This window comes from Engystomops pustulosus, chromosome 11 (assembly GCF_040894005.1).
Source record: "Engystomops pustulosus chromosome 11, aEngPut4.maternal, whole genome shotgun sequence".
NCBI lineage: Eukaryota > Metazoa > Chordata > Amphibia > Anura > Leptodactylidae > Engystomops > Engystomops pustulosus.
The window spans coordinates 76,830,020-76,853,708 of NC_092421.1; the positions used below are offsets into that span (position 1 = coordinate 76,830,020).

The 23,689-nt window shown below is 43.9% G+C and overlaps 1 protein-coding gene across 4 annotated transcripts in view; it reads right to left on the reverse strand.

Annotated features, from left to right (window-relative positions):
* Positions 1 to 11,769, reverse strand: part of LOC140106010 (ovostatin-like) — a 44,357-nt gene extending 32,588 nt beyond the window's left edge. For 3 of the 4 annotated variants that reach the window (XM_072130162.1, XM_072130160.1, XM_072130163.1), the window contains exons 1-10: positions 11,613 to 11,769; positions 10,675 to 10,858; positions 9,219 to 9,375; positions 8,352 to 8,404; positions 7,471 to 7,491; positions 5,508 to 5,676; positions 4,380 to 4,464; positions 4,171 to 4,294; positions 3,295 to 3,409; positions 1,492 to 1,607 (exon numbers count right to left, since the gene is read on the reverse strand). In XM_072130162.1, the coding sequence (XP_071986263.1) occupies positions 1,492 to 1,607; positions 3,295 to 3,409; positions 4,171 to 4,294; positions 4,380 to 4,464; positions 5,508 to 5,676; positions 7,471 to 7,491; positions 8,352 to 8,404; positions 9,219 to 9,375; positions 10,675 to 10,858; positions 11,613 to 11,680 (1,092 nt within the window). In that variant the 5' untranslated portion in view covers positions 11,681 to 11,769. The remainder of the gene's footprint in view (positions 1 to 1,491; positions 1,608 to 3,294; positions 3,410 to 4,170; positions 4,295 to 4,379; positions 4,465 to 5,507; positions 5,677 to 7,470; positions 7,492 to 8,351; positions 8,405 to 9,218; positions 9,376 to 10,674; positions 10,859 to 11,612) is intronic. The other variant, XM_072130161.1, reaches the window with a different exon arrangement.
* Positions 11,770 to 23,689: the final 11,920 nt, after the last annotated feature.

Here is a 23,689-nt window from a genome sequence, read left to right on the forward strand (position 1 = left end):
ATGGGAGGGCCTCCTAACAGTGAATCTCATCATGATTTCTCATTGTAAACGTAAAATGTGTTAAAGGAGTTGGCCCAAGCTTGATTGTTATCCCTTTTCCACACAATAGGTTTAAAACATTCTGATCGGAGGAATTCATCCACAGGGACCCCCAATAATTCTATGAAGAGGGTCAACTTTCCTGTACTTGATGGGACTGGAGGTCTAGCATGTGTCTTGCACTTCTATCAACATCTATGGGATTGACAAAAATAGCCAAGCACGCGTCGACTATGATATCTCTTGGTTAGGCAACGGTAGTGTCATTTGAACTGGAAAGCCTATCCAAAAGTTATTCTGCAGAACCTCCGGACCAGATAAGTCTTGTATTTCAGGAGTCAGGTCTATTTGTTTTTTATTTTGCAACTGCTTATGTCTGTATTGTGTGTATATTCTTTGTAATTCCTCTTTGCTGACAATTGTATATTTTTTTAACGTCTGCACTGCACATAAGTGTATTAAATCTTTAAAACTTAATAAATCTTTGCTTGTAGCCTTAAAGAACTTAAGTTTCCAAAGGGATAGCATTACCAATATCAATTTTTAGTAACCGTACAGCTAATTGTGTGATCTGGGGGTTTTGAATCTTGTGTAGGTGAGCGGGGCGTTAGGTACAAGATTGTGAGGCTCTCTAGTGTAAGTGCAACCCATGATGACACCTGAGAGAGGGGGTTCATCACAATTTGGTAATCTGTTCATTCTGGAACATATATAATAGTTTAACTATAATCCCTCATCATGTTATAAGGCTTACAGAAAGTCATTCATGAGGTTAGCGGGGCGTTAGGTACAAGATTGTGAGGCTCTCTAGTGTAAGTGCAACCCATGATGACACCTGAGAGAGGGGGTTCATCACAATTTGGTAATCTGTTCATTCTGGAACATATATAATAGTTTAACTATAATCCCTCATCATGTTATAAGGCTTACGGAAAGTCATTCATGAGGTTAGCGGGGCGTTAGGTACAAGATTGTGAGGCTCTCTAGTGTAAGTGCAACCCATGATGACACCTGAGAGAGGGGGTTCATCACAATTTGGTAATCTGTTCATTCTGGAACATATATAATAGTTTAACTATAATCCCTCATCATGTTATAAGGCTTATGGAAAGTCATTCATGAGGTTACGGAAGCTGCCTTACAAGGTAGAAAAAGAGCCTTGTAGGATGCATGCTTGAACTTTAGCTCCTTCGTTTACATGTAGAAGGTCCCCCATTACTGTAAAACTTGGGGCATCCTCTTTATTTACACAAATGTAGATGCTACACATGGCAATATCTAGTACATGTAATATCTAGGGAACAGACTGACACACACAACTCTTCTTTATGTCATGTAAGACAATGTCAAGAATCAAAAAATGGCCCAAATTATGAGCCACGTTTTAAGACTTTAAAGCCCGTCTTAGTTCTTGTTCCATACATGTATGTCCATATAACTATAGTCATTTACCACTGCCGTATATTGGAGTCCTCTTTTATAATACTGGTTCATACGATCATAATCAAAGGTGATACTAGCGAGCTGGCTCGTCACCCACAAATACTGGGTCTTTGTGACTTGGACTCCTGGAAGAGAAAATAGGAATAAATTACTTCCTAATAAAGAGACTAAACCTTAAGACACAATAGAGATACTGCATTGACCCCTGGAAAGTTGATTTTACGATTGCCAAGAGTAGAACAACTTAAAGGGTTTGTCCAGTTTACGGAACTCACTTACATTGACAATTAGAGAATTTGAGAGTTAATTTGACAATTAGTGAGTTAAAAGAGGAGGGTTAATCAGGATTCTCATCAGCCACAAAGAGGAATCTCCCTCTGGAGGAACTGCACTGCCTTATAGTACACAGATAATCTACTATAAGCATTATGTAATACTTAATTTCACCAGTGGTGGCACTGCAGGGAACGTATATGCTTACAGTAAGGTTACAGATTGTTACTGGGAAGACCACCATGGGGAAAGTAGGAATCAATATACATAGATTACAGGCTCCATTAATTCAGGCTCCGTAAAATGCTAATCCTGATGAAGGTTCATCAAATTGACTTGTAGAACTTCCTCTATGGAGTCAATATCAGAAATACAGTAACTATTATGAACATAAAATGAATGAAAATCAGTTTTTGGTGTAACAAATGGTGCAGTTTCTTTTACACTATATAATAGTAGATACCTCCTCTTTTTATGTTTTAGTTAAATTACATTGATGACAGGATTCAAGCCTTAAAACCAATGGATCCATATCCTAGAGAATATTATAATTTTAACACATTCATTTATCACACATCAGAATGAACGGTTTCTACATACAATTGGGTCATTGATGGATTTTCCACAGTGTGTTATAATGGGGGAGCCAATGATGTGGTACTGCTTATCCATAGAACACTACCAGAAGACTCAACCCTCATTTATTGGTTATATGGAAAGTCCCTCCCTTTGAATCTTGGGTCTCCTAGGTGAGTCGTTGAATGAAGGGGTATTTTGCATTGCTCTCATGGCCAAGATGTTGAACACCCACAGAATTGAAACTTCACCTCCATGTATGAAAATTTAAGTCTAACATGTCAAGACAGGAAAGAAGTGCGAGCCCTGCACTTCTCACAACCTCTGTCCCTGCCTATTTGCCAGTCCTGTGCGAAACCAATAACTGGGTAGCAGTCCCTACCCTCGGTACCTGCTTAGAACAGAAAGATAGACATATAGCAGGGTCATCGTAACGAAGCCAAAAACCAAGATGACGGTGAAGTACAATATTGGAAGGCAATAAAATAGTCAAAAGGTACAAGAAAGAGTCATAATCTTAGAAAAACACAAATCACTAAAGCCAGAAGACTTGTTTAACAGACTCTTAATGAAGCCATAAGTCTGTAAAAATGGAGTGCCCTAGCACCCGATTGGGTCAGCCTTACGTCACTCCACTTAAGCACTCAGTCCTCAGGAGCGCAGAAACCTGGGAGTGGTACTCAGGTAGCAGAACTCAAACTGCAGGACTAGAACCTGCAGGAGATCTGACTTAAAATGTATTCATTGTTATATTTGTTATATCTTTCTTGATTCCAGAAACATGTATAGTTGGAGACGGAATAGACACATATCTCATATGCTTCATAACATTTTCCGTTGAGGGGTTTTGTTCATTACGTTTTTACAAAATTATTAGGAAACAAATTAAATCAAAAATTGAAAATAATAAATGAATAATATCAAAATTGGAAAAAAATCAAATTGGAAAATGTCTTCCCTTACCGGTTCCATCTTCTATCACTGTTACAGAAAGATTGAGGTTGGTCTGGGCTCCAGAGCGATCCATCTGGATGGTAGTCAGGTCAATTAGTTCATTAAATGAACCATCGGAGGCCAACTGTAACACATGACATAGGGTTAGCTTGACATCTCTTTTGTTCTTTGTTATCTGTACACAATAGGGAGCGGACAATCTGTTGACGTAACCGAAATTTATGGGAATGAACAATACATGCTCCATAGAGCAGTTAGAAAGTCTGGGCTATACTTTTATGTCATGTGGAGTAGAAAAGCACTGGTTATCCGCTTCACTCACTGAAACAAACACCAATGTGAAGGCAAAGTAGTAACTTTAAGTCTTAAAGGACCAAAGATTGATTGAAGTAGACGTTTTTGGGCTTCCGTGTTGGTCTTCTTCTACTATTGGACATCTTTCTCAGAAATATTGAACATCCTTGAGGCCACTAGGTTCCAATTGCCTAGGACATTGCTCCTTTACATACAGAGTAGGTAACCTCTACTGGTAGTAGCCCTTTTGCCTTGACTTGTCTGACTAAGCTGCAAAAGGTCTTGGTTGACAACTGGAAGGGAGGTGTGAAATAAGTGGCTCTGGCAGAAAAAACAAGACATCATCTGCAATACGAAGGTGGTGGAAACACCTTAAGGGTTTGAGATACTTGTTAGGCGAATTAAAGAGTATGCAAACAAACGACAAGACAGAAATGGACAGAGTATACGAGACAAAAGAGTCAATAAAAGAGTCAATAGTTAGACACAGACATTTTGAAGGGGCAGCTCCTTAAAGCAAGAAAGATGTCACCTCCCCAGTAAAGCAGAGACTATGTAGACCACTCGTTACATTGTTACAATCTCTCTTACTTTTCCTGTCTTAGAAAAACAGACTCCATTTTTTTCCATGAAGCAATTATTAAGCCGACCATAATTCGGCTGCCGGCACCATCTTACAGATACAGTTCCTGGCACTGGCTCTCCATACGTGTACCTAAAATGAGATGAAATATCGCTATGCTTATTGTCCAATGATTAATGGCATATACAATATCTTGTAATAATCTTATCTCACATACATTGCAGAGACGTTGAATTTTAGGGTCTTATCCAGGATGGATAAAGAATTGGGAGCATCCAATGTCATATCAAATCTGGGCAACACTGAAAAAAAGGACAAATGAAAAGATTAGCTATAGAACCCGATTTTTAATACTAGTAGGCACTAAAATCCTCCATTCTAGGCACGTCTGAAGAAGTAAATAGACTGGAAGTGTTAGTAGCAACTTTGCCAGCACAAAAATGTTTTGTTTGGCCTGTTCCTGTTTCCACTTCAGCAATAAGGTTAAAGGGAACCTGTCAGCAGGTTTCACCCCATTACTTTAGCAGCCCCCTCAGGCAGAGGATGAAATGTCCTTTCTAGAATTCCCTATTTTAATGTGAAATTACCCAATACTGTCCCACGTGTAATAACCTCAGAAGACCTTCAACTTCCCTCTCCTATCTCTTCTTGGATTTGCAGTCTCTCCTTTTATATTCTCCATAAGTATACAGTCAGGGAGGCTAAGAGCAAATTATTGGTAACTGTATAAAAGGAAACTGTTTGATTCTTAGAGGTAACTGTGATACGAGTTTCTGTCTCCTCTGTAGAAAGTCTTTGTGGTACAGACCCTCACATAGGAGCATCTTATATAGGTGATACATAGTTCTCTGTAGAAGTATACTACATGTGTGATCAGAGACACAATGGGGCACATTTACTAAGGGTCCGTCGGACGCATTTCCGTTGGGTCTCCCAAATTTTTCTGTTTTGCGCTGAATTGCCCCGGGTTTTTGGCACACGCAATTGGATTGTAGCCCATCTGGCTTTCATGCAACACAAATCGTGTGGCATGAACGCCGGACAACCCGACTGATTTGGACAAACCGCAGAATTTAAAAATGAAATTGTGTTGCAAGATCAGCACTTACCTGCACCGAGAAGAAGAAGGTGAACTCCGGCGGACCTCAACGGGGGAATTGACACATGCAGGAAATTGGACATGAAGCTCCGAATCCTCGTCGGACATTCCAAATCGGCAGTGTCAACGGGACGGGTAAGTAAATGTGCCCCATTATTTCACAACCTTCCCAGTGTAGCAAATCGCAACAGGAACTGCGTTACTTATATACAGTATTTTAGGTTTTACATAGAGATAAGGACTTACCATACTCTTCCACACTGAAACTTTGGGTCACAGCATTTTCCGATGCTCTCTCAGCTGTAATTAGGTAATACCCCGGAGCAGCGTCATTTATCAGTGGGAATTCCAATGATACGAGTCCTCCCTTTGACTTCTGATTTAGCCATTGAGCTAAGCGGCTCCCTGATGGATCCTGCAGTAATATACAAATAATGGGGGAGTCAGGGATCACCTGTAGGACTAATTTACGGAATGGCAATTTTTGCCCGATTTCACATTCAGACACTACAGACATGCTCATTAGAAATGTGCCAACAAAAAGTGAAATTGGAACCTTCATTGTCATAACTGGTGAGGGTCCCAACAGTTGGACCCCCACCGATAAAGGATAACAATCAAATAGGTCTGATTCCTTGGAATCAGTATGGGCATCATTTTTGGCATATCCACAGAATTTGCATAATTATTTTACATTTTAGGACTTTTTTTTAAAGCATATCATTTCTACAGCAGTAATATACAATAGCAATAACTGTACAAATATGCACCATTTCTGCAACACCTATTTCTCCTTCTGTCCCTCTCACGAACCCTCTGCTATCTCTGTATCTCTGTCCCTAATCCTGGACTTTCCAGTTATTTACCCCATTGTTTCTCCAACTTCCCAACCACGTTCCTCAACTCCATCTTAATAGTGTTATTCATTAGTCCTTTAATTTCTGCCACTCTTGGTGGGTCAGTGCCTTGCAATAGTCTTGCGTACCTGGTACATTTATCCCACCCATGTACCCCAGCACACAAACTTTGTGGTCTTGCTGAATCCAGACTCCAAACACTTCCTGTATTAGATACTCAATTTTGTTCCACAATCCACTTAACTCCGGGCATGCCCAGAACATGTGTCGTATTTCTGCCCCTTCAGCTAGGCACCTTGGACAACATGTATCCTCCCTAAACCCCATCACATGCATCACACCAGTGTACTATGTGCCCTGTGTAGTAGGAATAGTTGGGATCACCGCTGCGTTACATTCACGGACACTTTACTCGGAGACTTCAAAATCTCCTCTCATTCATCATCCGGAAGTTCCCCCACCCCAAGGCCCCATTTCCTATGTGTTGTCTCCATTGGATCTCCCAGAGTCTTGTCCAGTATTGCCCCATACAATATTGATATAAGACTTCCGAGAATAGGTGAGCAGCCAGGTCATTATAAATGCGAGACGTGGGATCAGGGATTGCGTTTTTAGAAAACAAGCAGCTACCAGAAGCACCCACATCTGTTGGTTTTTATGTTCTCTCTGTGTTTGTGTGGGTTTCCTCCGGGTCCTCCGGTTTCCTCCCACACTCCAAAACACATTGGTAGGTTGATTAGATTGTGAGCCCCATTGGGGACAGGGACCGATTTGGCAAACTCTGTGCAGTGCTGCAAAATCTTTGTGTGCTATATAAATAATTATTATTATTATTATTATAATATATGGAAATAACCTTGTAACCTTAATTCTATGCTGGTAAACTCAAGCATCATATAAAGTGATTTGGGAGGTGGCCATGATTTTATGGGACTTTCTAGAATTGCCAAGTACCGCAGCCTCTAGACAGGAGTAAAAGTCTCTTCTTTTACTCCAATATGGGAACCAAATGTCAAATGTCAACCTTCGCGAACATTTCACACTACAAAGTATATTGGGCCTTAGTCTACTTGGCATCCTCACAATACCCATTACAAGGGATGTAAGTGCCCACTAGGCACTGGAAACAAAAATAATGGCCTGGGGGTGACCGGGGGTGACCACTACCTCCACCTCCTATATCTACACTCAGTAGCAGCAGAAATCCCTGTAAAATTCTAGATCATTAAAGAATATTTAGCTGTATGTAATTTGTTCTACAAAGCAGATAATATTATTAATATAAAATGCTTCACCCCTATCCTCAGAAATATAATACATCAAATACATGAATTACGTATCGATTTTCTTACCGTTAGATAAACCAGCGGATACTGGAAGAGAAGGAAATGACACAAATAACTTTTCAAGGGCAATTTTTTTAATAATAATTGTTCCTATTATGTAATCTTTGAGAACTACTAAGCAATGGGGGGGGGGCAAAAAATGTAGGATAAAGGTCTGGATGGAAATGATTATGGTTTTTTTCAGTTAAAAACACAAAGAAACAAACAGATTTTTTTCAGTTTAGTTTTTTCTTCAATTAAAAACCCAATCCAAAGGGGTTGCCCAGTATTTTTGCTAAAGAAGGGATCCCGGATCCAGACAAGTAACAGCAACAACAGATTTTGCGTCAATTGTATTAAACTCCATAATAGGCTCAAGTTATTGGCTCCAAATCATATTAAAATTTGGTCATCATCTAGTGGACCCTAAGGGTCAACTTCCAGGGGTTCTCAGATACTCTCGTGGGCCAGTCTGCCAAGCACGGCAGCCTCTAGACAGGAATAAAAGTATTGCTACTCTCGGTGAAAAGACCTGCTTCTACTGGACGTTTACGTAAAACCCAATGGATACGCCATAAATGTCCAATATGAGAACCCTTCCCCCCCTTTAAAGGGGTTTTCCCACTAAAGAAAATTCTCACGTCTCAATCCCCTAGTGACAATATAGATCATTTAACCACTTACTTTATAATTTTAGTAAGTGGTTTAGTTATTGTTGTTTTAGCTCCTATCACTCCCTAGGCTGCTCAGTGCAAAACCCAAGGGTGTGTCTGACCCTGATAACATATTAGAAAAGTGGAATTATCGCCTTATATAGTTCTTACTATGACTTTATGACTTTAGATTGATTTTCCACACATAAAAATCAGTAAAAAAAAAAAAAAAGAACCTCTTAACAGGAGACTTACAGTTTCATCAACGGGAAGAAGCAGCTGATTGAGTGCGACCAGGTTGAAGAGCACTATGGAGAGGAGGGAGGAGATATTGGTTAATCTAAATTTTTATGTCTTTTTTTTATACGTTAGTAATTTATACGTCACTTAACTTATATGTAGACGAGCACTCTATGACCACATAAAATTCCGGTAAGACCTTATAACGCAAGTCCTCATGCACATGACCGTGTGTGCATTGCCAGGCGCAAACTATGAACCGTTTGCGGCCCGAATGGCATCGGTGGATGACCCCTGCCAGTGTCATTGGAAAAAGAGTGCCCAGTAGTGAGTCTTCTCCTTGAGTGTCCTTACGTGTTTGCTGGTCCCATCAATATGGGTAGACTTGGCCAACTTGGATCTTATCTTTACTACTTTTAACCTCCATCTCAGTTTTAATATATATTAAAGTTCAGTTACATGGGTTTACTAATAAGGACAACATTTGAAGATCTTTGGAGAACCTAAACCTTCTGATAGCATTATCTACTTGGGAACCCTCTTTATATAACACTTACAGAGGGCATAGAGGCACAAGGCTTGACCTTCTGGTCTGATGGTCTGGACCTGAGATACTGAATGCAGTAGATTTCTGAGCACCCACTGATGCTACATCCAACTGAATACCCCACAACAGGACTACTGTTCCCTTCCTGGATTTCATAGGGGTGATATGTAGTTATCATGCACTAATCAAGAGGCCACGAGGTGAGCACCCCCTTGTTACCTACTACCATAAGCATTGTGTCCGACGGTATCACCGGAGGCGCCGTCCCTCGTTTGTGTTTTTTATTTTTTTGTTTTCAGGGATCTCATAGAGAAACAGAAGGAGGAGCTGCAAACCTTTCTGTCCTGGTTTATAGATGGGTTTATCCATTTGGACCAGATAGATGTTGTTGACCACAGTGACGACCACAGAATATCTTCTTAATATCTGCACGCCTTCTCCAGAGACAGAGAGTAATACCAGGACAGGGACATTATTCAACACAACAGGGACCTGAAAGAGTCAAGAAAAAATCTGGACGTATCAAAACAAAAATATACACAGTAGAGGTTGATGGATTGAACATTATTATATAAAATTATTTGCTTAGAAACGGGAGCTCCGCCCCTGAACTGGTTGTGTTGAGTATTGGCTTGGCCTTCATGGATTACTGGTGGTAGACTGTCCTATATGGATGCTCGTTACCTCTGGGGGATGCGGGCAGTGTCATTAGTTAGTTCCAGGGCTGACGAATTCCATATAGAAATATGTAAATACGCTTGAGGGGCTCAGGTTTGGTTGAGCGCCTCGTGACTCCGACAATTCGCTCCTTCCCTGAGTATAGGTGCAAAAATATGGAAAAATTCAGCCAAGTTTTCGTTCTTTTTAATCATGTGTATACCCCCTACACACAATCCTTGAAGGGCTTTAAAGGTGTTGTCCGAGTTTTGAAAAAAATCTATATGTGGCCGGGAGCGGGCTGCCTAAAACAATAAAGAGGTACTTACCTTCCGGTGACCTCCGGTATCCAGCGCTGCTGTCGCTCCAGTTCGGGCGCCATGTAAACAAACAGCTTCCGGACGGACCCGACAACCTTCCGGCCCCCATACACAATGCTGTGTATAGGGACGGATAGGCGTACCCGTCCACGGCTGGCCGGAAGCTGAGTCCAGCGCTGCTCCGGCGGCCATGTTTGTTTACATGGCGCCCAGACTGGAGCGACAGCAACGCTGGATACCAGAGGTCACCGGAAGGTAAGTACAGCTTTATTGTTTTAGGCAGCCCGCTCCCGGCCACATATAGTTTTTTTTTAAAACTCGGACAACCCCTTTAAGCATAGTAAACAAGGTTTTTGGGGGCTCCCTAGTATTGTTGACCCCATTTTATAAGCAAAATCCCATAAATGTTAATGCAGCTATGGGGCTCTTGGCAATCCAACCACCCACAACCAGATATTTATCCCTAGAGAAGAAATACAAGTCATTTCTATGAAACCCCTTTGAAGAGCATCTTTGACAAATGTATCTTTTTTGCAAAAACTTTATTGCATATGTGGAATATTTTGTGTCCTTTCCGTCTCTATAGTAACAGACAACAAACTCTTTGTAGTCTGGTTCTGCAGTCATACTTCCTTCCATCTGGCTGATTAGCAAAAAGTAAACTCGGGAGTCTGTGAGGACTGTGAGGTGGGTGAGAGTTTTTGTTTGTAGTCTGCTACCATGGCGATGTATAGATCTGTCTACACAATACACAAGGTGATTCTTTATGAAGAATATTCGTCTTTAACAAGTGTCTCCAGTACCAGGCTCTTACCTGGAAAGTGTTACATTTGAAGTATCTTGGAGGAGAGACCTTCTCGGTGAATATAGTGGTGTTAATAGCACTGTACTGAAGTACAACGCTGAGCTGCAGGACCTGGCTATAACCTTGGAGGTTCATACAGGCTTTTCCAACCTCTCCGCTGTTCAGATTTGCAGGAATGGACAATGCATAATGTCTATAGGGGCAAAACATCAACACTTAGTAATACTGCCCCCTACAGGGGGATCCGATTTACTTATTAAAAGGTATAAACGAGACCAGATAGTTGTATAATAGCCCAGATCTATCACAGTGGGGCTCATCTAGTAAGGGTCGAGCTGCTCACTTTCGTCTGACTTTTTTGGGGATTGGACAGGTATTTAACAGGTGTCTGTGCTGGGATTGTGTCGCACGTGATCGGATTTTGGCGCAGCTGAGCTTTTTCCATGCAACCAAAATTGGGGGGCGGGATTTAACTTTTAAATTGGGGCACATTTACTTCCCTGTGCGTTCAAATTCCCCGAAAGTGCATTGTCTGTGTATTATGCACTGTACCGCGATTCACTAAGATTGTGCGCCCGATATCCTGCATGTGTCGCTTCCCCGCTCAGGTCCACCTGGGTTCACCTTCTTCTTCCTGGTGCATGTAAGTGCATGGCTTGCGACACAATTTGAAAGTTAAATCCCGCGCCATCCAAAAGTTAAATCCGAATCATCCAAACGGCCCGCCCCCCCCCCCCCCGATTTGTGTTGAATGGAAGCAGCGCAGCCTTAGTAAATGAGCCCCATTGTGTCGCTAGCTCTAGCACTAAGATGCACCACTAAAATGTGCCCCAGTGTCTGGTGCTGGATGATAAATATGCTGCAAAATTTTACATAAACCTTACCTAGTTAAAAGTGGACAAAGCTTTTATGTAACAGTTTTATGTGAGTTTTTCCCAAGAACTTACAGTTGTGCTGAGCCTGCGGCGAGGAGCCCCAGGAGGAGCGCGGTCAGGACGAGGCTTTTCACGGTCATGGTGACTCTCTGAATGGTCTGGTGACACGACGGCTTCTCCAGAATATATCACACCTGCTCTCCGCTCTCCGGTGCCGCCACGCCCCATCTGTTCTGTGAGATGGAACAGCAAATATATCACTTACAAATATAATAGGTTATATAAAATAGAAGAATAACTGCAGGTACACGAGCTCTCACAGGGGACACCCAGAAGATTTAGGTTCATAGGTGCTTTAGGAATTGTGTAGGAATTGTGTAGTCACAGAATTTAAAGGGGTCAGAGATTATAAAAGTAGAAGCTGTGTAGTGTAATACAGTCTATGGAGGATGGGGGGAGTAGTACAAGCTGTGTAGTGTAATACAGTCTATGGAGGGGACATGATTAATGCATATATGAATGGTCCATACAAAAATTATGGTGATTAAATCAAATCAGATTAAATGAAATCAAAAGACGAGGGGGCACTGTCTCTGTCTGGAGAAAACAAGGTTTAATCACCAGAGGCGACACAGGGCTTTTTTACTATGAGAACTGTCAATTTTTGGAATAGCCGAGCTCAGGCGCTAGTCACAGCAGGGACAGCAGAGAGCTTCAAGAAGGGTCTAGTTGCCTTTTTACACCTAAATAACAATAGAATTGTTTCCCCTAAATCCCTTCCTCATCAGTATAACCTATGATAATATGTCTGGTCATGTGATGGCGATAGTAGATCAGTAGTTACTTGTTGTACCAGGCATATGGCTGTATTCATCAGATGGAGGCAGTAATGGATCAGAACAATGCTGAACAAATGCACGGAGAGAGGTGAGTACATATATGTATATATATAAATATATATATTGTGGGGAATTGCTCTGGTAGATGCCTTGTAGCAGGGCACACAGAGTTAAATCAAGTGTTTATTCACACTTCTTTGTCAAAACACAAATTCAGCCTTGGCTTAGGCACATACAAAATACAAAATAAACCCTGCCCGGCTGGGCACTGCCTAATACAATAACAGCACTTAACCATACATGTACCAGGCTGCCTGGCACACGCTCCTGGCCAACAGAATATCAGGAGGCACTCAGTTACCTTTGCTGTGTGAACACGGTCCAGCCTTCAGCTCTCCAGGTAGTGCCTCTCCTACTGCTTCTGGCCTGCAGTCTAAATCAGGCTATAACGAGACCTGTGACCCTGCCCCTGTGACCCGCACCTGTGACCTGCCCTTGTGACCCGCACCTGTAACCTGCCCCTGTGACCCGCACCTGTGCCCTGCCCCTGTGACCTGTCCCTGTGACGCGCACCTGTGACCTGCCCCTGTGACCCGCACCTGTGCCCTGCCCCTGTGACCTGTCCCTGTGACGCGCACCTGTGACCTGCCCCTGTGGCCCGCCCCTGTCACCTGCCCATATGACCTGCCCCTGTGACCCGCACCTGTGACCCGCACCAGTGGGCTATACAGAAACCCAGGACCGAAGCCCGGATGGAGTAGGAGTCCCACTACCAGCCTACCCCTACTCCATAATAAGCAGGGCCAGTACGGACATTACAGAGGTGTCTATGCTAGCTAGGCCAACACAGACCAAACAGACTATTCCTGCTTATCATGTCTGCATTAACCCTTGGGTTGCTGCAGGAAAATCCAGGGCTTTTACCATGTGCTTTTTATCTGCCTGTAGGACAGATAGCAGTTCTCCCAAATGACACCTCTCACTTTCTCACAATGCGGGTCATTTACTAATTCAACCCCCATTGGTGAAATGTTATCGTTAGGACGATAAAGTAAAAATGGTGGCCTAAAATTTAACTAGTAAAGAGATTAATTTTTTTTAAATCAGGTAGTTTTTATTAGAGGTTTTTACCCCTTTTTCCATACATCCATGAACAAAATGTACATCAACACTGAAAAAAACTGCCGAAGGCAGCCAAGAGTAGTACACATTATCACATGCAAAGTATCAATTTTACATTGTTACCACATTTCTGTACCGTTTTCTGTGTTTTTAATCTACCCGTAACACATACATAATCCCAACAGGCCCCCCCCCAAACCCCTCCCCGTGAGCCAGCTCCCTATTTGGGCCATCTGATCCCAAATCAACTGAGACGTGTGTGCCTTGTAATTCTTTATCTCGCTAACGATAGCTGATATTCTAGACTCGCTCTAATTCTAACCAGAGCAGCAGAGGGCAGACCGGGAGTATCGAACCATCTACCCCATATCTTTTCAAATTTAGGAATACAATTCCTTTTCAAATATGTACTATATTCTAGCCGTATAACCGCATTCATACGTTCTACAAACTCCTTTTTGTCTGGAGGCCGAGGCCTTATCCAATGGGCAGCTATAACCTTTCTGGCCTGATACAACGATCGCTGTATCGCAACATTAACTTTTGCTTCCCACGGAGTAAATCTGTCAGGTTCGCTAGAGAGATTGCTGGGACTTCTGGTTCTTCTGGTGGTACCAGCAGCGTTCTCCGTACCCCGGCGCGTATCCGCGCAAACTCCACCTCTCGTCCTGGGCAGCGGCTACTAAGATCTCGCGCTGTCTAGGAGGGGCTGGGACTTTGAACCTCTGCTTGGTGCTTGGTTGTTCTGCACCATGAGGGGTTAATTCCCAGGAACTGTCCAGCTCCTATCAGATTCTGGAGGTGGAGTTCTGGCTGCATAAATTGCAGCTTCACTAGTCACCAGTGCCAGTGTTTGAAAATCCCTTTCTCCACCTGGTTGCTGCTAGTTTGTATTGCTCTGTATCTGTATCTATATTGTTGCTAACTCGGCTAGTTTTGGACTTTGACTCTTTGCTTACTGATTCTGCTTTTGACGTACCCTCTAGTTGTGACTCCGGCTTGTTTACGATTCTTTTATGTTTTATGTTTGTCAGTCTGTTTGTGATCCCCTTCCCACACTTACCCAGAATATTTCGAGTCTTCAAGTAGTCGCCCCACGGTTTAGCGTGGGGGGGCTATAGGAAGGGACAGAGGTTGGGGCAAGCTCAGGGCACACTATCCCCTGTCTTTTGTGTAACCAATCCTAACAGAAACACTGGCCACACATAGGTCTGCATCCTGTATCCGACCTGCTACATTCTCTCCTTCCATGGAGCCTTTGTCAGCTGTGGTCGCTCAGGTCCAGACCCTAACTCAGCTTGTTCAGGATCTAGCTTCCCGTCTCCAAATTCAGGAATCTATGCAGGTTCCACGGCAGACATCACCGCAGGATCCACTGCCACCCACGCCTGAACCTAAGGTTCCTCTCCCTGACGTGTTTTTTGGTGACCGTAAGAAATTTTTTTCATTTCGGGAGGGCTGTAAACTTTACTTTTCTTTACGCCCTCGTTCATCGGGCACAGAGATTCAAAGGGTGGGCGTGGTTATTTCCCTGTTGCGTGGGGATCCGCAAAATTGGGCTTTTTCTCTCCCACCTGACTCTCCATCCCGTTCTTCTCTTGACGCTTTCTTTTCTGCTTTAGGCCAGATTTATGACGAACCTGACCGCCGAGCACTTGCAGTTTCCCACCTTAGATCTCTGTGTCAGGGAAAACGGACAGCAGAAGATTATTGTGCCCAGTTCAGACAGTATGTGACTGACTCTCAATGGAATGACTGCGCCCTAAAAGACCAATTTATGTCCGGACTGTCAGACCGAGTACAGGACTTAGTCTTAGCTTATGCCGAGCCTCAGACATTAGATGATGCTATGACTCTGGTCATCCGAGTTGATCGTCGCCTAAGATCCAGGCGTTCACCTCGGGTGTCCTCGGACTGTCAGCCAGCGGCCAGTCCGTCTCCAGGTAGTCCAGAATTGGAATCCATGGAGCTGGATAGCATCTCTCCTGCACAGCGGAAGCAACATCGAATAAGACGCCATCTTTGTTTCTACTGTGGAAGTCCTGATCATCAGATCAACACCTGTTCCAAGAGGCAGCAGCAGGAAAACTTCCGCTCCTAAGCAGTAGTCGGGGGGACTGCTTAGGAGCTCAGGTACTCCCTATTGGGTCTAGAATGTATTTACCTTGTACGGTTAAGTTTCAGTCTGTTTCCTGCACTGGTCGCGCCTTTTTGGATTCAGGTGCTGCAACTAATTTAATCGATTATAATTTTGTCTCTCAGTTTTGCATGTCATTGATTCCATTGTCCACTCCTATCCAGATGTCGGGTGCGGATTTGACCCCTCTACAGGCAGGGTTGATCAAATTCCGAACCCCGCAGATAAAGCTTATGGTAGGAGCTATGCATGAAGAATGGTGTTCTTTTCTAGTTATGGAAAACCTGTCTGAAAATGTCATTCTTGGTCTACCCTGGCTCCGGATCCATAATCCGGTAATTAATTGGGAAACTCTGGAGCTGGTTCATTGGGGTCCTCTCTGTAAGGAGCACCTGACCAGAGTTTCACTATGTACAGTAGTGACGGAAGATCAGGGTCTTCCAGGTTTTCTCTCGGACTACTCAGATGTGTTTTCAAAACCCTTGTCCCAAGTCCTTCCTCCTCACAGGGAGTTTGATTGTAAAATTGACCTTCTTCCTGATGCTAGATTGCCAAAGGGTCGTATATATAACTTGTCGGTACCAGAACGGGAGGCACTGAAGAGTTATATTGATGAGAGTTTGGCAATCGGACATATTCGTCCCTCTGAGTCGCCCACTGGGGCCGGGTTCTTTTTTGTTGAGAAAAAAGATGGTGGTTTACGGCCGTGTATTGACTATCGAGAATTAAATAAGATAACGGTAAAAAACTCAGGTCCCCTCCCCTTGATCCCGGATCTCTTAAATCAGGTTTCTGGGGCCCAAGTTTTCTCTAAATTAGATCTCAGAGGGGCTTATAACCTGATTCGGGTCCGAGAAGGGGATGAGTGGAAAACCGCATTTAATACACCTTTGGGGCACTTTGAATACCTGGTTATGCCCTTTGGTTTGAGTAATGCCCCAGCGGTTTTTCAAGGCTTTATGAACTCCATCTTTCATGATTACATCGGTGTGTTTATGGTGGTGTATCTAGACGATATTTTGATTTTTTCTCCTGATATGGTTTCTCACCAGCAACATCTCCGCCAAGTTCTTACCAGGTTGCGCAAAAACCACCTCTTCGCTAAGCTGGAAAAGTGTGTTTTTTGCGTCCAGAAGGTTTCCTTCTTAGGTTATGTTGTGACTCCCTCTGATGTACAGATGGATCCGAGTAAGGTTCAGGCGCTCACGGACTGGGTTCGGCCTACCAATCTTAAGGCCCTACAACGATTTTTAGGTTTCGCTAACTATTATCGGAACTTTATAAAGAACTTTTCTGTGATCGCCAAACCCCTCACGGATCTAACCCGTAAGGGTGCTGATCCAAACAACTGGTCCCCTGCCGCTTGCTCAGCGTTTGAAACTTTAAAAGCGGCATTCTCGTCAGCCCCAGTTTTGGTTCAACCTGACCTCTCTCTACCGTTTGTTGTGGAGGTTGATGCCTCCGAGGTAGGAGTAGGTGCAGTGTTGTCTCAGGGGTCCTCCACTCTCACCAGACTTAGGCCCTGTGCATATTTCTCTAGAAAGTTTTCCTCTTGTGAGAGGAATTATGATATTGGTAATCGAGAGCTCCTTGCCATTAAGTGGGCATTTGAAGTCTGGCGACACTTTTTGGAAGGAGCTCTTCATCCGATAACTGTGCTCACAGATCATAAGAACTTAGTATATTTGGATACTGCTAAGCGTTTGAACTCACGTCAGGCTAGGTGGGCCTTGTTTTTCTCTCGCTTTAATTTTGTGGTCACCTACCGACCTGGGTCAAAAAATGTGAAGGCTGATGCCTTGTCCCGTAGCTTCGGGACTCCTGAGCTTCCAGCGACTACGGACAGTAATATTTTGTCTCCAGGTGTTGTGTTGGCAGCTGTCTCCTCCCACCTCTCCTCTCAAATTTTAGCAGGACAAAAATCTGCACCCAAAGACCTTCCGGAAGGCAAATTATTTGTTCCTCTTTCTTGTCGTTTGAGAGTGTTGGAGGAGACGCATTGCTCAGTATTGGCAGGTCATCCGGGAATGCGGAGTACCTTGGATCTCTTAAAGAGAAGTTACTGGTGGCCTCACATGACTAATGATGTGCACGCATTTGTCCAAGCCTGTCAGGTCTGTGCGCGAGGAAAGACTCCCAGGAGACGTCCTGAGGGGCCTCTTCTTCCGCTTCCAGTTCCCACCAGGCCATGGTCTAAAGTGTCAATGGATTTTGTCACTGATCTGCCAGCATCTCAAGGCTATACAGTGATTTGGGTGGTAGTGGACCGTTTTACCAAGATGGGACACTTTGTTCCATTAAAAAAGTTACCTTCAGCTGAAGAATTGGCTGATTTGTTTATACAGAACATTGTACGCCTCCATGGTATACCAGATGATATTGTGTCTGATAGGGGCGTACAATTTGTTTCCAAATTTTGGCGAGCATTTTGTTCTAGACTGGAAGTTAATCTGTCGTTCTCCTCAGCGTTTCATCCTGAGTCTAATGGTCAGTCCGAGAGAATGAATCAGGAGATGATTCAATATCTGCGACTCTTTGTCTCGGACAGTCAGGACCAGTGGGTGAAATTCCTTCCGTTGGCAGAATTTGCTATTAATAACCACTGTAGTTCGTCCACACAGGTATCTCCGTTTTTCTGCAATTATGGTTTTCATCCTCGTTTCTCTTTTTCATCTGTGCCGGTCTCTAATATTCCTCGAGCGGAAGCTGTTGCATCCAAGTTGCGCTCGCTCTGGTCACAAGTTCGGGAGAATATTCGGAGGGCACAAAATTCTATGGTCCAACAGACTGAAAGAAGGCTCACTAACTCGGATACGTTTGTGGTGGGGGATAAAGTGTGGTTGTCCACGAAAAACCTTAAATTGAAGGTCCCCTCTTTGAAGTTTGCGCCCAGGTTTGTGGGTCCGTTTGTTGTTACTCATATGGTTAACCCGGTTTCCTTCAAGATTACACTTCCAGCAGGGTGGCGGGTCCATAACACCTTCCATAAGAGTCTTTTGAAGCGGTATGTTGAGCCTGTTTTGCCTCTTCCTGACCCTCCTTCTCCATCTATTGTGGAGGGGAATCTGGAATTTGAAGTGGAAAAAGTGGTGAATTCCAGATGGGTAGGTAACTCCCTGCAGTACCTGGTCCATTGGAAGGGTTTTGGTCCTGAGGATAGGTCTTGGGTTCCGGCTAGAGATGTTCATGCTCCACGGTTACTCAGGTTATTCCATCAGGCCAACCCTCAGAAGCCATCTTTAAGATCTAGGGGTCCGAAGGCCCCCCGTCAGGGGGGGGGTACTGTCAGGTTCGCTAGAGAGATTGCTGGGACTTCTGGTTCTTCTGGTGGTACCAGCAGCGTTCTCCGTACCCCGGCGCGTATCCGCGCAAACTCCACCTCTCGTCCTGGGCAGCGGCTGCTAAGATCTCGCGCTGTCTAGGAGGGGCTGGGACTTTGAACCTCTGCTTGGTGCTTGGTTGTTCTGCACCATGAGGGGTTAATTCCCAGGAACTGTCCAGCTCCTATCAGATTCTGGAGGTGGAGTTCTGGCTGCATAAATTGCAGCTTCACTAGTCACCAGTGCCAGTGTTTGAAAATCCCTTTCTCCACCTGGTTGCTGCTAGTTTGTATTGCTCTGTATCTGTATCTATATTGTTGCTAACTCGGCTAGTTTTGGACTTTGACTCTTTGCTTACTGATTCTGCTTTTGACGTACCCTCTAGTTGTGACTCCGGCTTGTTTACGATTCTTTTATGTTTTATGTTTGTCAGTCTGTTTGTGATCCCCTTCCCACACTTACCCAGAATATTTCGAGTCTTCAAGTAGTCGCCCCACGGTTTAGCGTGGGGGGGCTATAGGAAGGGACAGAGGTTGGGGCAAGCTCAGGGCACACTATCCCCTGTCTTTTGTGTAACCAATCCTAACAAAATCCCTCCAGCCTGAATATTTCTGGTAAAGCCAGATTACGCCATAGTGGCGTATCTGAGGTATATTTGGGAATGCAATACTGAACTGTTTTTAATGTCCAAGTAAACCCTGCAACAGCCTTACTAAAGGGAATCCTACTCCTGAACAGAAGCAATCATGATCCATGATGCCCGGGTTTGTTTGGTTTGCACTTTAAAAAAAAAGGATAATTGTAGCAGGACATATATATATATATATATATATTTCTTGGTGGATCACGTGGGATGTATGTGAGAGCAAAACCTGTATTTATGGATTTATGTTCCAGAATAGTAGTGTCTCCCAGCCTACTTGCCAGTCCTGCGTTGAACCACAGGTGGTGGTCCCTACCCTGGATAAGTGCATAGAACAGTAAGGCATCAAGGCAAGTCAGTCAAACCTGGTTGAAAACCAAGATGGCACCGAAGTACAAAATCATAAGCAAGAAGAATAGTCAAAGCACTGACAAAAGGTCAGAATTACAGAAAAAATGCAGCAGAATAATTCACAGGAGACTGAAAGACCAAGTCAATAACAGGTATAAATGGAGTGATTGGCACCGGCCCGGTACTTGGCACACCCCTAGCTCAGACAAACAGCCTCCTGCAGAACATCACACCCAGGTGTGGATTCAAGCCAGGAACTAGACTGCAGAACTTTAGTAGTACTGACAAGCAGTTTTTGCAAGTTAGTTTGTATTGAGCTGCTTAACAAATTCTTCCCTGAGATAAGTTTTCTCATTAAGATATTGTTTTTACAAACATCCAGAGACAGATGAGAAAAATAGACTAATAGGCAGCAGAGCAGATCCGCTGCAGCCAGTGACTGCCATCAACACAGGGGAATATTTTTCCGTAATGAGTTTGAACATCTCCTATGAGATCTTATACGACCTCAGGGGGGCTAATTATGTAGAATAAATATTTATATACAAGCTGAAATACATTTATTAATAAAAACATTACAAGTTGTAAAATATAAAGTATACAATGAATACAAACTACATGGTCACTATAGCCTCTGTGTTCACCCAAGACTTCACAGATTAAAGGGGTTGTCCAGTTTCACTTTCAATTGCTATTGGTTGTTTTTGAAAAAGTTATAGAATTTTTCAATATACTTTCTGTATCAATTTCTCTTTGTTTTCTAGATCTCTGCTTGCTGTCATTTAACAGGAAGCTTCAGTGTTTACTTTCTGTGGATAGAAATCTGTCCTTGGTAATGTGATGTCACATGAGCAGCACACCTGTGTGACATCTCATGACCAGGGATATAATGAGCCGTGCACCTGTGTGACATCTCATGACCAGAGATATAATGAGCCGTGCACCTGTGTGACATCTCATGACCAGGGATATAATGAGCCGTGCACCTGTGTGACATCACATAACCAGAGATATAACGAGCCATGTACCTGTGTAACATCACATGACCAGGGATATAACGAGCCATGTACCTGTGTAACATCACATGACCAGAGATATAGCAAGCCGCGCACCTGTGTGACATCACATGACCAGGGATATATAACGAGCCGTGCACCTGGTTAACATCACATAACCGGAGATATAATGAGCCGTGCACCTGTGTGACATCACATGACCAGAGATATAACGAGCCATACACCTGTGTGACATCACATGTCCAGTGATATAACGAGTAGAGATGAGCGAGCACTAAAATGCTCGGGTACTCGTTATTCGAGACGAACTTTTCCCGATGCTCGAGTGCTCGTCTCGAATAACGAACCCCATAGAAGTCAATGGGAGACTCGAGCATTTTTCAAGGGGACCAAGGCTCTGCACAGGGAAGCTTGGCCAAACACCTGGGAACCTCAGAAAAGGATGGAAACACCACGGAAATGGACAGGAAACAGCAGGGGCAGCATGCTAAAATTATGGGCAACAGCATGGCCATGACAGAGTGACCGAATGAGGCTAGATAGCATCTAAAACATGTAATAATTGACCCTGACACTATAGGGGACGGCATGCAGAGGCAGCGGCAGGCTAGAGAGTGGCATGGCGACATACCCTAAATAGACTCAGGCTTCAAACCAATGGGTGGCACAGAGGAACCAAAGGAGGTGAGCAAGAAGCGCTGAAATTATTTCCTATGTGAACAAATGGTTGACTGTATATTTAGTCAATAACACAGCATGGTGGCGACATAGTGACCAAGTTCCATAACGTATCTGGTGAAACACCCGAAAAATGAGCCTGACACAGCTCTTTTGATAAGGGGAAGACATGTGGAGGCAGCCATGGAGACGACTTCCATGATTAAGAGCGACAGTATGGGGCATTCATATTGCGCTGCTATGATTGAAACTTCAGGTCTCCAGCATGGCGGCAACAGATGGGCCGAGTTCCATTATGTATCTGGTGAAACACCTGAAAATTCTGCCTGACACAGCTCATTTGATAAGGGGATGATGTGCTGAATATCCTCTCGTGCTCCATCGTCTGGGGTATAGAGAGTTGAAATGAGACATTGGTGGACACTGTGGAGGATCGTGGAGGCAAAATGGACAGGAAACAGCAGGGGCAGCATGCATGAATGCCTCTGAGGCTGCCTAATCTTGGGGTGGAGCTGGCGGTCCACTGCCAGGCGAGCTTTCGCCTGTCCAAGCCCCTGTCTCTCGGCTCCTCCCCACCCAAAATGGGCCTGGGGGCCAGAAGCGTTTACTTTGAAAAAATTATAATTTTCAAAGCAGGCCGGGTCGTTTGAATATTTGGAATAGCATAGTGGTTGAATAATGGAATAGCATAGTGGTTCTATTTTTAATTGTTTTTACGGAAATGGTTCCATGATTAAGAGCGACAGTATGGGGCATCCATATTGCGCTGCTATGATTGCAACTTCAGGTCTCCAGCATGGCGGCGACAGATGGGCCGCGTTCCACTATGTATCTGGTAAAACACCTGAAAATTCTGCCTGACACAGCTCGTTTGATAAGGGGACGATGTATGGAGGCAGTGAACTAGTAGTAGATTAAAGGTGCTGCAGTTAAAACTATGTTAGTTGGATCTTGGGATGGAGCTGGCGCTCCGCTGCCAGGCGAGCTTCCGCCAATCCAAGCCCTGTCTCTCGGCTACTCCCCAAACAGCACTTCTAAGAACCTTTTGTATAAGATCAAGTGTAGTAGCGTTCTTATAAGTTTGGGATATGGCGGGTGAGGGGAATGTAAACAGATGCGCAAGAAGCGCTGAAATAATATCAGTAAATGATAAAAGTTTGCCAGTATATTTTGTGGATTACACAGCAGGGTGGCGACAAAGTTAACAAGTTTAATGTGGAATCCATGAAAACAACCCAAAATTCTGCCTGACACAGTTCGTTTGATAAGGAGACCATGTATGGAGGCAGTTATATGGACGACTTTTGGAGGCAGCTATGGTGATGACGTGTGGAGGTAGCAATGGAGACAACGTGTGGAGGCAGCTAAAAAGACGACATGTGGAGGCTGCTATGGAGACAATTTAATTTGGATAGTGCCTGTATGTGGCAGTCCAAAAAAGTTTTCAAACCAGAGGGGCAGGTAGGTGGTCCTCCAGAAAAATTAAATAAATTGAGTGCCTGTATGTGGCAGTCCAAAAAACTTTTCAAACCAGAGGAGCAGGTAGGTGGTCCTCCAGAAAAATTAAATAGATTGAATGCCTGTATGTGGCACTCCCAAAAATTGCTTAAAACAGAGGACCGGGTAGGTGGCCCTCCCGAAAAATTAAGTACATAGAGTACTATAGCTAGAGCCAGTTGGCCCTGGCAAAAAATAGCCAGTTTCCTCTGCTTTAGTGTACAAAGAGGAGGAGAAGGAGGACAATGAGGAGGAGGAGTGCATACATTATTCAGGTTGAGCTTCTTTCACCTGGTGGAGAATGAAAATCCGGAGAAATCCAGGCTTTATTCATCTTGATAAGCGTCAGCCTGTCAGCGCTGTCAGTCGACAGGCGTGTACGCTTATTGGTGATGATGCCACCAGCTGCACTGAAAACCCGCTCAGACAACACGCTAGCGGCAGGGCAGTCAAGGACCTCCAAGGCGTACAGCGCCAGTTCGTGCAACATGTCCAGCTTTGAAACCCAGTAGTTGTAGTGAGCTGTGTGATCATTTAGGACGATGG